The following is a 13991-nucleotide window of genomic DNA, read 5'->3' as shown; positions in this document are numbered from 1 at the left end:
GAAAATGGCCCTTGAATGTTTGGGACCTTTTGGAGAGCTCTTCTTTGTCCACACTCATTCAGCATCATTCACACCCTCTTAAGCTTTAGCCCCACCCATATCTTTAAGGATTCACATGAGATGCTATGGCAAGCAACACTGTACTATGTATGAGAGCACCAGCTGTTCCGGATGACTGTGTGATTACGTTCTCCATAGATTTTGGGTAAACATTCACAAAGCCGCAGGGCCAGATGGATTACCAGGATGCATTCTTAGAGCATGCACTGACCAGCTGGCAAGTGTCAATACTGACATTTTCAACCTCTCCCTGACCCAGTCTGTAATACTTTCATGTTTCAAGCAGAACACCACATTTTAAATTGTGTTATTTACATTGGATAAAAGTAGAAAATGCTGCTGTACCTCATACAGTAAAGTTGAAGAACAATGGTAAAGTAATTCTGCTTTGAATGTTGATAAACTTGTAACCTCACTTTTGAGAAAATGGCCCTTGAATGTTTGGGACCTTTTGGAGAGCTCTTCTTTGTCCACACTCATTCAGCATCATTCACACCCTCTTAAGCTTTAGCCCCACCCATATCTTTAAGGATTCACATGAGATGCTATGTACTAAACAACCAAAGATTTCAAGGGCTGGTTTATACAGGTGTGTTCGTAATTTAATCTAGAGTGCCAGAGTGTGCTCTGCCCATTCATAAATTCAGAGTGTTTCATTCTCAGAGCGTTCAGAGCGCACACTGGACACTCTGGCTGAAAACTAGGGTTGATCCGAGCATTCTGCCCTAACAACAGCAGTCAAGCACCCAAGCTAACTGGCTAATGTTGGCTAGCTACTTCCAGACACAAATGAGAGAACAGCTCACTCTGACCATTTTACACACCCTAGCAGCACTGGATAGGCTGTTTTTATGTTATCCAGAGCATTGGTGACTGCAACTGTGCTGCTGGCACCAATTTAATTACGCTTTTTTGCCAATGTTTACTGACACCGGCTATATTCAGCAGGTGTTGAGCGTTCGTATATTTGTCAGTTATTCTTGCCTCTGGCACACTCTGACGAGAGTGCTCTGAAATCGGAGTGGATAGCCAGAGTGCCAGCTACAGTGCCTTGTGAAAGTATTCGGCCCCCTTGAACTTTGCAACCTTTTGCCACATTTCAGGCTTCAAACATAAAGATATAAAACTGTATTTTTTTTGTGAAGAATCAACAACAAGTGGGACACAATCATGAAGTGGAACGACATTTATTGGATATTTCAAACTTTTTTAACAAATCAAAAACTGAAAAATTGGGCGTGCAAAATTATTCAGCCCCTTTACTTTCAGTGCAGCAAACTCTCTCCAGAAGTTCAGTGAGGATCTCTGAATGATCCAATGTTGACCTAAATGACTAATGATGATAAATACAATCCACCTGTGTGTAATCAAGTCTCCGTATAAATGCACCTGCACTGTGATAGTCTCAGAGGTCCGTTAAAAGCGCAGAGAGCATCATGAAGAACAAGGAACACACCAGGCAGGTCCGAGATACTGTTGTGAAGAAGTTTAAAGCCGGATTTGGATACAAAAAGATTTCCCAAGCTTTAAACATCCCAAGGAGCACTGTGCAAGCGATAATATTGAAATGGAAGGAGTATCAGACCACTGCAAATCTACCAAGACCTGGCCGCCCCTCTAAACTTTCAGCTCATACAAGGAGAAGACTGATCAGAGATGCAGCCAAGAGGCCCATGATCACTCTGGATGAACTGCAGAGATCTACAGCTGAGGTGGGAGACTCTGTCCATAGGACAACAATCAGTCGTATATTGCACAAATCTGGCCTTTATGGAAGAGTGGCAAGAAGAAAGCCATTTCTTAAAGATATCCATAAAAATGTTTGTTTAAAGTTAACCACCTGGGAGAGACACCAAACATGTGGAAGAAGGTGCTCTGGTCAGATGAAACCAAAATTGAACTTTTTGGCAACAATGCAAAACGTTATGTTTGGCGTAAAAGCAACACAGCTCATCACCCTGAACACACCATCCCCACTGTCAAACATGGTGGTGGCAGCATCATGGTTTGGGCCTGCTTTTCTTCAGCAGGGACAGGGAAGATGGTTAAAATTGATGGGAAGATGGATGGAGCCAAATACAGGACCATTCTGGAAGAAAACCTGATGGAGTCTGCAAAAGACCTGAGACTGGGACGGAGATTTGTCTTCCAACAAGACAATGATCCAAAACATAAAGCAAAATCTACAATGGAATGGTTCAAAAATAAACATATCCAGGTGCTAGAATGGCCAAGTCAAAGTCCAGACCTGAATCCAATCGAGAATCTGTGGAAAGAACTGAAAACTGCTGTTCACAAATGCATGTCTCTCGATGTGCAAAACTGATAGAGACATACCCCAAGCGACTTACAGCTGTAATCGCAGCAAAAGGTGGCGCTACAAAGTATTAACTTAAGGGGGCTGAATAATTTTGCACGCCCAATTTTTCAGTTTTTGATTTGTTAAAAAAGTTTTAAATATCCAATAAATGTCATTCCACTTCATGATTGTGTCCCACTTGTTGTTGATTCTTCACTAAAAAATACAGTTTTATATCTTTATGTTTGAAGCCTGAAATGCGGCAAAAGGTCGCAAAGTTCAAGGGGGCCAAATACTTTCGCAAGGCACTGTATGTCTATCGACAGTTAGACTATCATAAACATTCTATTGAAATAGTTACTAACAGTACTAGATAACAGTACACTTTAGCTAGCTAACAGTACACTTTAACTTAAAATGAAAATGACTTTCTATCTAAAATAATAATGTGTAATATCTGAAAATGTAGCTAGCTAGACTCTCTTACCCCCGTATACATGGATGGACGCTCCTCCCTCTCTGTCACGGATGCCAGGGTTGCCCTTAGTTTGAAGATCCGTGAACAGGTGTTTTATACAAAAGCCTTCTGTGTGTTCTCTTTTTGACTTCGTCTGCATATTTTCAATCAAACGCCAGAATTGTCTCAATCTCCTTAGCTATCATACTCTAATTACACTGATTTCAAAACTCGGTCCTTCAGAAAGTGAAGAGCAACACTTATGTAGTTCTACTACGTGATATATTAATTTAAAAATAGCCGCGTTAGAAAGGATTACCTACACATACTGACCAGCTCATATTATAGACAGAAGCGTGCTATATGGCAGACCAATACAAACTCATCTCTCAGCATGTCCAGCCCACTCATTATCTCAGCCAATCATGGCTTGCGGGAACGTTGCTGTCTTTTCCCATGGCTGAACCAACTAGGCTCGTAATTGAATAACTTTATTCATATTTACAGATGGCATACCTGTTTGTTATTATGGCACATAAAAGTTCACATGTTCCAGAAGGCATTTCTGACATAAAAATTAATTATTTCTGACTCGGAAACGAGTAAGAAATGACTATCGCCACGTAGCACTCACATCTATAGCCATGAAATGCCTTGAAAGGCATTGGCTCACATCAACACCATCATCCCAGACACCCTGGACCCACTCCAATTTGCATACCGTCCCAACAGATCCACAGGTGACGCTATCTCTACTGCCCTTTCCCACCTGGATAAGAGGAACACCTATGTGAGAATGCTGTTCATTGACTACAGCTCAGCGTTCAACACCATAGTGCTCGACAAGCTCATCACTAAGCTAAGGACCCTGGGACTGAACACCTCCTTCTGCAACTGGATCCTAGACTTCCTGACAGGCCACTCCCAGGTGGCGAAGATAGGCAACAACATCCCTCAGGGGTGCGTGCTTAGTTCCCTCCTGTACTCCCTGTTCACCCATGACTGCGTGGCCGCAGTGTAAGATTGCCATGGGTAAGATGGTGGTAGGCCTGATCACCAACGACAATGAAACTATATTTGGAGGAGGTCAAAGACCTCAGTGTGGTGCCAGGACAACAACCTCTCCCTCACCGTCAGCAAGACAAAGGAGCTGATCATGGAGTACAGGATACAGAAGGCTGAAGATGCCTCTTCCCCCTTAGGAGGCTGAAAAGATGTGGCATGGGCCCTCAGATCCTATATAATTGAGAGCATCTTGACTGGCTGCATCCACTCTTGGTACGACAACTGCTTGGCATCTGACCGCAAGGCGCTAAAGAGTGTAGTGCATATGGTCCAGTACATCACTGGGGCTGAGCACTCTGTCATCCAGAACCTATATACTAGGCCTAAAAATGGTGAAAGACTCCAGCCACCCATTTTATAGACTGTTCTCTCTGCTTCCTCACGGCAAGTGGTACCGATGCATCAATTCTGGAAGCAACAGGACCCTAAACAGCTTCTACCCCAAAGTCATAAGACTGATAAATAGTTAGTTAAATAGTTAACTCAGTAGCTACTCGGACAAACTACTTTTTGGACTCATCACCATTTATTATCTGTCACTTTACTCCTAGTTATATGTACATATCTCCCTCAATAACCTCATACCCACCATGCTCAAGGACTTGGTACTGGTACCCCGTGTATATATCCAAGTCATTTTGTATTATTATTACTTTTATTATTACATGTTTTCTCTGTTTTTCTTTCTCTCTGCATTGTTGGGAAGGGCCCGTAAGTAAGTGTTTCACTGTTAGTCTACACCTGTTATTTACAAAGCATGTGACAAATAAAATAAAAACTTGCACATTTTACATCCAAAGGTCAGAGTAGTTAGAACCTGCCTGCTCAGTGCCTCTCTGCATCACAAGGCCTGCCTTCTCAGCCTTTCAGGCCCTGCCTCGAAGGCTTCTCTGCCTTTGTTTCCCATGACCTTCCTCTCTGCCTCCCAGGCCACGGCTCTTCGGCCCTGCCTCTTAGCATATCTCACTCTCTGCTTCTCAGGCCCTGCCTCCCTTCCTCTTCCTCGTCTGCTGTTCGTTTGCCGTTCGTTCTCTTGCTGACTGTGCAATGTGTTTTAGGGACCACCCGGCGGTGAGCATCTGACTGCCAAAATGTTTGGCTGTTTCTACATGTAAAATCGGTTTGCTCTCAGTTTGCAAATAACAGCCAGCATTTTGTTCAGACGTGCTAAGTACTCCCTGCCTGGAAACTCTACCGGTATGTCCGTGCCTTAAGGGCTCTCTGTCTCTCAGGCTCTGCTTCTCTGCCTTCCGGGCCCTGCTTCTCAGCCTCTGTCTTTCTGTGTCTCACACCTTGCCTCTCAGGCTCTGTCTCTCAGCCTCCTAGGCCCTGCCTGCTCGGTCAGCTGGGCCAACACTGGGCTGAGGAGATAATATACTGGTAACCACATGATTACTTATGATTTAAAAAAAATATGGAATGTCGTGTTCTTTAGGCGTTCTTGAGCAGAGCACATCCTAAGATACTTCCCAGGTGCTGGATTGAGTAAACAGTTCAAGGGAGGCAAAGTTTTGACATGCAAAGAGTCTTATTGGTTGGTATGTCCTTTGGGATGGCAAATGATACCGCCAGAACATAATTCCTGCTTCTAGGAATTCATGTAACCTATTAATTGTCCCCCACGATGAAATCGGGGATGGGGTCTGTGGATCTGTCTCTGTCCATCCATCCGTCCGTCGGTCCTTCCTTTCAAAAGTTAATCACACACAGATATCTCAGACAGCATTGACCCAATTTTGATTGAAATGGGGTGAATGATGCGTCTTGCCATAGAGATCCGACATTTACAAAATTACACTGATTGGCCAGATGGTCGATGATAAACGTTCACGTGGGCGTGGTCTGGAACATGAATGCATATAAATCAGTCAAGGGGAGGTGTGTATGGGGTGTGTCACACTGTTGCATCAGTTGGCATTGTTAACATATTTCATAAGTTGCCCTAGTGGGAAAATTGAGGATTTACCCGCATGAGTTCCCGATGTTTACCAAAATGGGTTACATCTGGGTCAAGGGCGGGTGTGTAGTGTGACCTATATGTACAATAGGTAGGCTGTAAATGTGTGTTTTCACCTGGGACCAAACGGGGTTTGTTCTCAGTCTCCATGCAGGCCCCAGATGTTGCTGCCCAAGCAATTTTCTTTATAAAATAAAATGGTTTATTTATAGCACATGCTCAGATCAAATGCAATTCAGGAAATCTGATTAAAGAGATAGGTCAATCAAATTACGAATGTACATATTTGTTTCCTCACCCTGTATAATATATATATATTTATATATTTTGTACCTTTATTTAACTAGGCAATTGTGTTAAGAACTGGTTAATAATGTTATTTTACATTCCGCATGTAGCATAGGCAGCCTAGACTAAAACAACTATAGCTTTCCAGCTCAATAGCAAGATGCTCTATCCGCACTGACTGGTGAAGTATGAATGTCGAGCTAATGTAAAAAAAAAATTATAATAATAATGAAGAGATATATGATTTCAGAGTTTTAAAAAGGAACAGAAAGGAACAATATATATATATATATATATATATATTTTTTGGTTTGCAGGTCGGAAAATAATGGTGCCCCTGCTACATAGTGCAAGTCTTATGGGCCCTGGTCAATAGTAATGCACTTAATGAAGTGCACTGTGCAGGGATAGGGTGCCATTTGAGTTGCAGTCCTAGACTCCAGTGATAGATAATGGCACTATCTCTAGTACCCTCTGTCATATTGGGTTTCACATGTAGGGGCTACAACCACATGGCTGTTGTGAAGAAGGGGGGTGGGCTGTGCGTGCATGTGTGTGTGCGAGATAGACATGCTGGTGTTCTGTTTGTGGTATACAGTGTTATGTGGCAGGCTGAACCCATGGCCTGGTGCAGTGATATGACCCAGAGGGGAAAGAGTGTAGGCAGCAGGCCCTGATACACATACAGATGCTTCTGTCTCACTCGCCTAGCTAACAAACATTCACAACATGCACCAATCCTTTCCCACCTCCATCTCTCTCCAGCGCCCGCTTTGTGAAAATACATGTGCCCCTTCACGTCCAATGTATATAGTTTCGAGCATGCCACTACGTATACCTTGCAATTATGAATGCATGTGTGTCTCAATGACCTTGGTTTTATGAAAGGAGCATTGGGAGAAAATACTTTGGGAAGTACACCACAGTAAAATCACATTGGCTAGGGTGCTATAGCGATGTGATAGATTTGAATATGTGATTTGATCATAGTCCTTTTTTCTTAGCGGCGATTGAATAAGCTAGCTGAATCTCAGGATGTGCAACCAGTCCCCACAGTGTTCTGTTGCGGAAGCCTACAGTAAACACAGATTGAATCATGGTTGTCGTAATGTCTTTCAAACAATACGAATGTTTATTAACGTCAGAATCTGCAGCTGGATGTAAACACTTGTCGTAGGGTCAAAGAGCGGGGCTCTTCATCCGGAGGATTTAGAGAATATGCTGTTCTGTGTTTTTCAGATTTTTAGGGCTGACAGAGTGCTTACTGTGCTGTACCCATGCATAGCCACAACACCACGTCATCAACACTCACAATGACGAACCCACACAGACACAGCTGACGCAGTCCACTCAGCTCACACTGTTCCCTCCACCACACACACACGCACGCATGCACGCACACACACACACACACACACACACACACACACACACACACACACGCACGCACACACACACACACACACACACACACACACACATACACACACACACACACACACACACACACACTGTGCCAAATAGCACGGGCTCCCCTATCAGCTCCACCACGGATCCTATAGGATGATCACAACAGCTATCTTCATCACATAGCTGACACTGGTGATGATGATAGGGGTAGTGATGATGAAGATGTATCTGGTGCTACGTAGATGGGGATCCCTCTGGAGGATTACAGTAGAGCCAGGTCTGGTTCCCCTTGTAACAGGTCAGGTCATCCTGGGTGACAGCGGCAATCTGGAGGACTCTTAGGTGACATCAAATGGGGATTGCGTCATTGTCCTAAGTGGTGGTGGTGACTCAATGAGTCATTGTCTTTATCAAAGCTGTGCTACAGTACTGGCCTGTTACAGTACTGGCCTGTGTTACAGTACTGGCCTGTGTTACAGTACTGGCCTGTGTTACAATACTGGCCTGTGTTACAGTACTGGCCTGTGTTACAGTACTGGCCTGTGTTACAGTACTGGCCTGTTACAGTACTGGCCTGTGTTACAGTACTGGCCTGTGTTACAGTACTGGCCTGTGTTACAGTACTGGCCTGTGTTACAGTACTGGCCTGTTACAGTACTGGCCTGTGTTACAGTACTGGCCTGTTACAGTACTGGCCTGTGTTACAGTACTGGCCTGTGTTACAGTACTGGCCTGTTACAGTACTGGCCTGTGTTACAGTACTGGCCTGTGTTACAATACTGGCCTGTGTTACAGTACTGGCCTGTGTTACAGTACTGGCCTGTGTTACAGTACTGGCCTGTTACAGTACTGGCCTGTGTTACAGTACTGGCCTGTGTTACAGTACTGGCCTGTTACAGTACTGGCCTGTGTTACAGTACTGGCCTGTGTTACAATATTGGCCTGTGTTACAGTACTGGCCTGTGTTACAGCACTGGCCTGTGTTACAGTACTGGCCTGTGTTACAGCACTGGCCTGTGTTACAGTACTGGCCTGTGTTACAGTACTGGCCTGTTACAGTACTGGCCTGTGTTACAGTACTGGCCTGTGTTACAGTACTGGCCTGTGCTACAATTTTTTATTTATTTTTATTTCACCTTTATTTAACCAGGTAGGCAAGTTGAGAACAAGTTCTCATTTACAATTGCGACCTGGCCAAGATAAAGCAAAGCAGTTCGACACATACAACGACACAGAGTTACACATGGAGTAAAACAAACATACAGTCAATAATACAGTATAAACAAGTCTATATACGATGTGAGCAAATGAGGTGAGATAAGGGAGGTAAAGGCAAAAAGGCCATGGTGGCAAAGTAAATACAATATAGCAAGTAAAACACTGGAATGGTAGATTTGCAATGGGAAAATGTGCAAAGTAGAAATAAAAGTAATGGGGTGCAAAGGAGCAAAATAAATAAATAAATAAAATACAGTAGGGAAAGAGGTAGTTGTTTGGGCTAAATTAGAGGTGGGCTATGTACAGGTGCAGTAATCTGTGAGCTGCTCTGACAGTTGGTGCTTAAAGCTAGTGAGGGAGATAAGTGTTTCCAGTTTCAGAGATTTTAGTAGTTCGTTCCAGTCATTGGCAGCAGAGAACTGGAAGGAGAGGCGGCCAAAGAAAGAATTGGTTTTGGGGGTGACTAGAGAGATATACCTGCTGGAGCGTGTGCTACAGGTGGGAGATGCAATGGTGACCAGCGAGCTGGGATAAGGGGGGACTTTACCTAGCAGGGTCTTGTAGATGACATGGAGCCAGTGGGTTTGGCGACGAGTATGAAGCGAGGGCCAGCCAACGAGAGCGTACAGGTCGCAATGGTGGGTAGTATATGGGGCTTTGGTGACAAAACGGATTGCACTGTGATAGACTGCATCCAATTTGTTGAGTAGGGTATTGGAGGCTATTTTGTAAATGACATCGCCAAAGTCAAGGATTGGTAGGATGGTCAGTTTTACAAGGGTATGTTTGGCAGCATGAGTGAAGGATGCTTTGTTGCGAAATAGGAAGCCAATTCTAGATTTAACTTTGGATTGGAGATGTTTGATATGGGTCTGGAATGAGAGTTTACAGTCTAACCAGACACCTAAGTATTTGTAGTTGTCCACGTATTCTAAGTCAGAGCCGTCCAGAGCAGTAATGTTGGACAGGCGAGTACGTACAGGTAGCGATTGGTTGAAGAGCATGCATTTAGTTTTACTTGTATTTAAGAGCAATTGGAGGCCACGGAAGGAGAGTTGTATGGCATTGAAGCTTGCCTGGAGGGTTGTTAACACAGTGTCCAAAGAAGGGCCAGAAGTATACAGAATGGTGTCGTCTGCGTAGAGGTGGATCAGAGACTCACCAGCAGCAAGAGCGACCTCATTGATGTATACAGAGAAGAGAGTCGGTCCAAGAATTTAACCCTGTGGCACCCCCATAGAGACTGCCAGAGGTCCGGACAGCAGACCCTCCGATTTGACACACTGAACTCTATCAGAGAAGTAGTTGGTGAACCAGGCGAGGCAATCATTTGAGAAACCAAGGCTGTCGAGTCTGCCGATGAGGATGTGGTGATTGGCAGAGTCGAAAGCCTTGGCCAGATCAATGAATACGACTGCACAGTAATGTTTCTTATCGATGGCGGTTAAGATATAATTTAGGACCTTGAGCGTGGCTGAGGTGCACCCATGACCAGCTCTGAAACCAGATTGCATAGCAGAGAAGGTATGGTGAGATTCGAAATGGTCGGTAATCTGTTTGTTGACTTGGCTTTCGAAGACCTTAGAAAGGCATGGTAGGATAGATATAGGTCTGTAGCAGTTTGGGTCAAGAGTGTCACCACCTTTGAAGAGGGGGATGACCGCAGCTGCTTTCCAATCTTTGGGAATCTCAGACGACACGAAAGAGAGGTTGAACAGACTAGTAATAGGGGTGGCAACAATTTTGGCAGATCATTTTAGAAAGAAAGGGTCCAGATTGTCTAGCCCGGCTGATTTGTAGGGGTCCAGATTTTGCAGCTCATTCAGAACATCAGCTGAGCAGATTTGGGAGAAGGAGAAATGGGGAAGGCTTGGGCGAGTTGTTGTGGGGGGTGCAGTGCTGTTGACCGGGGTAGGAGTAGCCAGGTGGAAAGCATGGCCAGCCGTAGAAAAATGCTTATTGAAATTCTCAATTATGGTGGATTTATCAGTGGTGACAGTGTTTCCTATCTTCAGTGCAGTGGGCAGCTGGGAGGAGGTGTTCTTATTCTCCATGGACTTTACAGTGTCCCAGAACTTTTTTGAGTTAGTGTTGCAGGAAGCAAATTTCTGCTTGAAAAAGCTAGCCTTGGCTTTTCTAACTGCCTGTGTATAATGGTTTCTAGCTTCCCTGAACAGCTGCATATCACGGGGGCTGTTCGATGCTAATGCAGAACGCCATAGGATGTTTTTGTGTTGGTTAAGGGCAGTCAGATCTGGGGAGAACCAAGGGCTATATCTGTTCCTGGTTCTAAATTTCTTGAATGGGGCATGTTTATTTAAGATGGTTAGGAAGGCATTTTTTTTAAAATATCCAGGCATCCTCTACTGACGGGATGAGATCAATATCCTTCCAGGATACCCCGGCCAGGTCGATTAGAAAGGCCTGCTCGCTGAAGTGTTTCAGGGAGCGTTTTACAGTGATGAGTGGAGGTCATTTGACCGCTGACCCATTACGGATGCAGGCAATGAGGCAGTGATCGCTGAGATCTTGGTTGAAAACAGCAGAGGTGTATTTAGAGGGAAAGTTGGTTAGGATGATATCTATGAGGGTGCCCGTGTTTAAGGCTTTGGGGAGGTACCTGGTAGGTTCATTGATAATTTGTGTGAGGTTGAGGGCATCAAGTTTAGATTGTAGGATGGCTGGGGTGTTAAGCATGTTCCAGTTTAGGTCGCCTAGCAGCACAAGCTCTGAAGATAGATGGGGGGCAATCAGTTCACATATGGTGTCCAGAGCACAGCTGGGGGCAGAGGGTGGTCTATAGCAGGCGGCAACGGTGAGAGACTTGTTTTTAGAGAGGTGGATTTTTGTTTGGGTACAGACCTGGATAGTAGGACAGAACTCTGCAGGCTATCTTTGCAGTAGATTGCAACACCGCCCCCTTTGGCAGTTCTATCTTGTCTGAAAATGTTGTAGTTTGGAATTAAAATGTCTGAATTGTTGGTGGTCTTCCTAAGCCAGGATTCAGACACAGCTAGAACATCCGGGTTGGCAGAGTGTGCTAAAGCAGTGAATAGAACAAACTTAGGGAGGAGGCTTCTAATGTTAACATGCATGAAACCAAGGTTATTACGGTTACAGAAGTCGTCAAAAGAGAGCGCCTGGGGAATAGGAGTGGAGCTAGGCACTGCAGGGCCTGGATTCACCTCTACATCGCCAGAGGAACAGAGTAGGAGTAGAATAAGGGTGCGGCTAAAAGCAATAAGAATTGGTCGTTTAGAACGTCTGGAACAGAGAGTAAAAGGAGGTTTCTGGGGGCGATAAAATAGCATCAAGGTATAATGTACAGACAAAGGTAAGGTAGGATGTGAATACAGTGGAGGTAAACCTAGGTATTGAGTGATGAAGAGAGAGATATTGTCTCTAGAAACATCATTGAAACCAGGAGATGTCATTTGGGTGGTGGAACTAATAGGTTGGATAAGGTATAATGAGCAGGACTAGAGGCTCTACAGTGAAATAAGCCAATAAACACTAACCAGAACAGCAATGGACAAGGCATATTGACATTAAGGAGAGGCATGCTCAGTCGAGTGATCAAAAGGGTCCAGTGAGTGGAGAGGTTGGTTGGGGGTCACGGCGATTTAGACAGCTAAATCGGTAGCAAGCTAGCATAGGAGCAAGCTAGCATAGAATGGAGGTCTGTTATTAGCCAACTCTTGCGTTCCGTCAGTAGATTAGTGGGTTTCCGTGTGGTAGAGGGGATTAATCCAAATCACACAACAACAACAAAAATAAAAACAATAGATATAGTTATAGAGGCCCAAGAAGAAAAATAAATAAATAAATAAAAATAAAATAAAATAAAAATTGTCCGATTGTCTATTCAGAAAGCAGCCGATAAGATAGCCAACGGCTAGCAGGCCGCAGATGGGCGCCCAGGCAACGTTGCGCCGGAGGAGCCAGCCGGACAATTCCCTCGGGTAGACAACGTCGGCAGTCCAACTGTTGAGGCCCGGTTGGGCTCCGCGTAGGCAGCAAAACGGGTCCGGATAGGTGACTGCAGCCCAGGAGTGATTGATGGAACTCTTCAGCTGGCTAGCTCCGTAACAATAGATGTTAGCTCCGGAATCGACGAAAGCCGATAGTCACACGGATAGCAGCTAGCTAGCTGTGAGATCCAGTTATGGATGTCCAGAGCCAGCGGCCGAAATCCGGTATGTTCCGTTCCGAGCCGCGCTGCGCTGCACCGCGCCGTACAAAACTGGCGATAGATTCTCGAGCCAAAGGACAGCCGATGACCACAAACCGTGATTAGCTGAGTACTAACGATTAGCCAGTAAATAAGCTAACTAGCTTCTGAACCAGCTTCAGAGTAGCTTCTGGACCAGCTTCTGGCTAGCTCCCGGCTAGCTTCTGGCTAATTTCTGGCTAGCCTCTCGGAGGATTACAGATCTGAGGTAAATAATACTTTTTTATATAAATATAAATTGGTGAAGCGGATTGCAGGAGAGTGTTCTGAAGATGAGTTTTTGGAAAATTAAAAATGTATGTGAAAAAAAAGTTGTAAATATATCTATATATTTATATACACGACAGGACGAGGACAAAAATACGTCTGAACTGCTATGCCATCTTGGGATGACAATACTGGCCTGTGTTACAATACTGGCCTGTGTTACAGTGCTGGCCTGTGTTACAGTACTGGCCTGTTACAGTTACCATATAAAGGCTTTTGGATTTTCTTGTGGCTGTTTGAAAGAATATTTTGAATCCTAAGCAACCTGCTGCTCAATGTTCTTTGCAGTACGAATAAACAAAAATGCTGAAAGGTATCCTATGTTTCTAACACCCACTGTTTATGATTATGTGTAATATTTCCCCTCTCTCTGGTTGTTGTCTGACAGTTTCGATGTGGACAACGGCACATCGTCGGGGCGCAGCCCGCTGGACCCCATGGCCAGCCCGGGGTCTGGGCTCATACTGCAGGGCAACTTTGTCCACAGTCAGCGGCGAGAGTCCTTCCTCTACCGCTCTGACTCGGACTACGAACTGTCGCCCAAGTCCATGTCCAGAAACTCCTCCATCGCCAGCGACATGTGAGTTTTTTCTCTCTCTAACTGTCTCTCTGTCGTCGTCCCCCCCCCCCCCCCCCCCCCCCCACACACACACACACAGGGTCTATCTACAAAATGTAGTACTATGTCTCTCACTGAAGAGATGGAGTGTTTTCAAAGGTGCGGTGAGTGATATGATGT

At 44.8% G+C, this 13991-nt stretch overlaps 1 protein-coding gene across 1 annotated transcript in view; it reads left to right on the top strand.

Moving 5' to 3' along the window:
* Nucleotides 1-13991, top strand: part of LOC110535812 (cAMP-specific 3',5'-cyclic phosphodiesterase 4D) — a 100315-nt gene that overhangs the window by 51805 nt on the left and 34519 nt on the right. The window contains exon 2 of the mRNA XM_021621113.2: nucleotides 13641-13832. Within this exon, the coding sequence (XP_021476788.2) occupies nucleotides 13641-13832 (192 nt within the window). The remainder of the gene's footprint in view (nucleotides 1-13640; nucleotides 13833-13991) is intronic.

The sequence above is a fragment of the Oncorhynchus mykiss genome, chromosome 11, assembly GCF_013265735.2.
Source record: "Oncorhynchus mykiss isolate Arlee chromosome 11, USDA_OmykA_1.1, whole genome shotgun sequence".
Taxonomy (NCBI): Eukaryota; Metazoa; Chordata; class Actinopteri; order Salmoniformes; family Salmonidae; genus Oncorhynchus; species Oncorhynchus mykiss.
The sequence above is the reverse complement of the archived record's forward strand: the minus strand, read 5'-3'. Positions and strand labels throughout refer to the sequence as shown.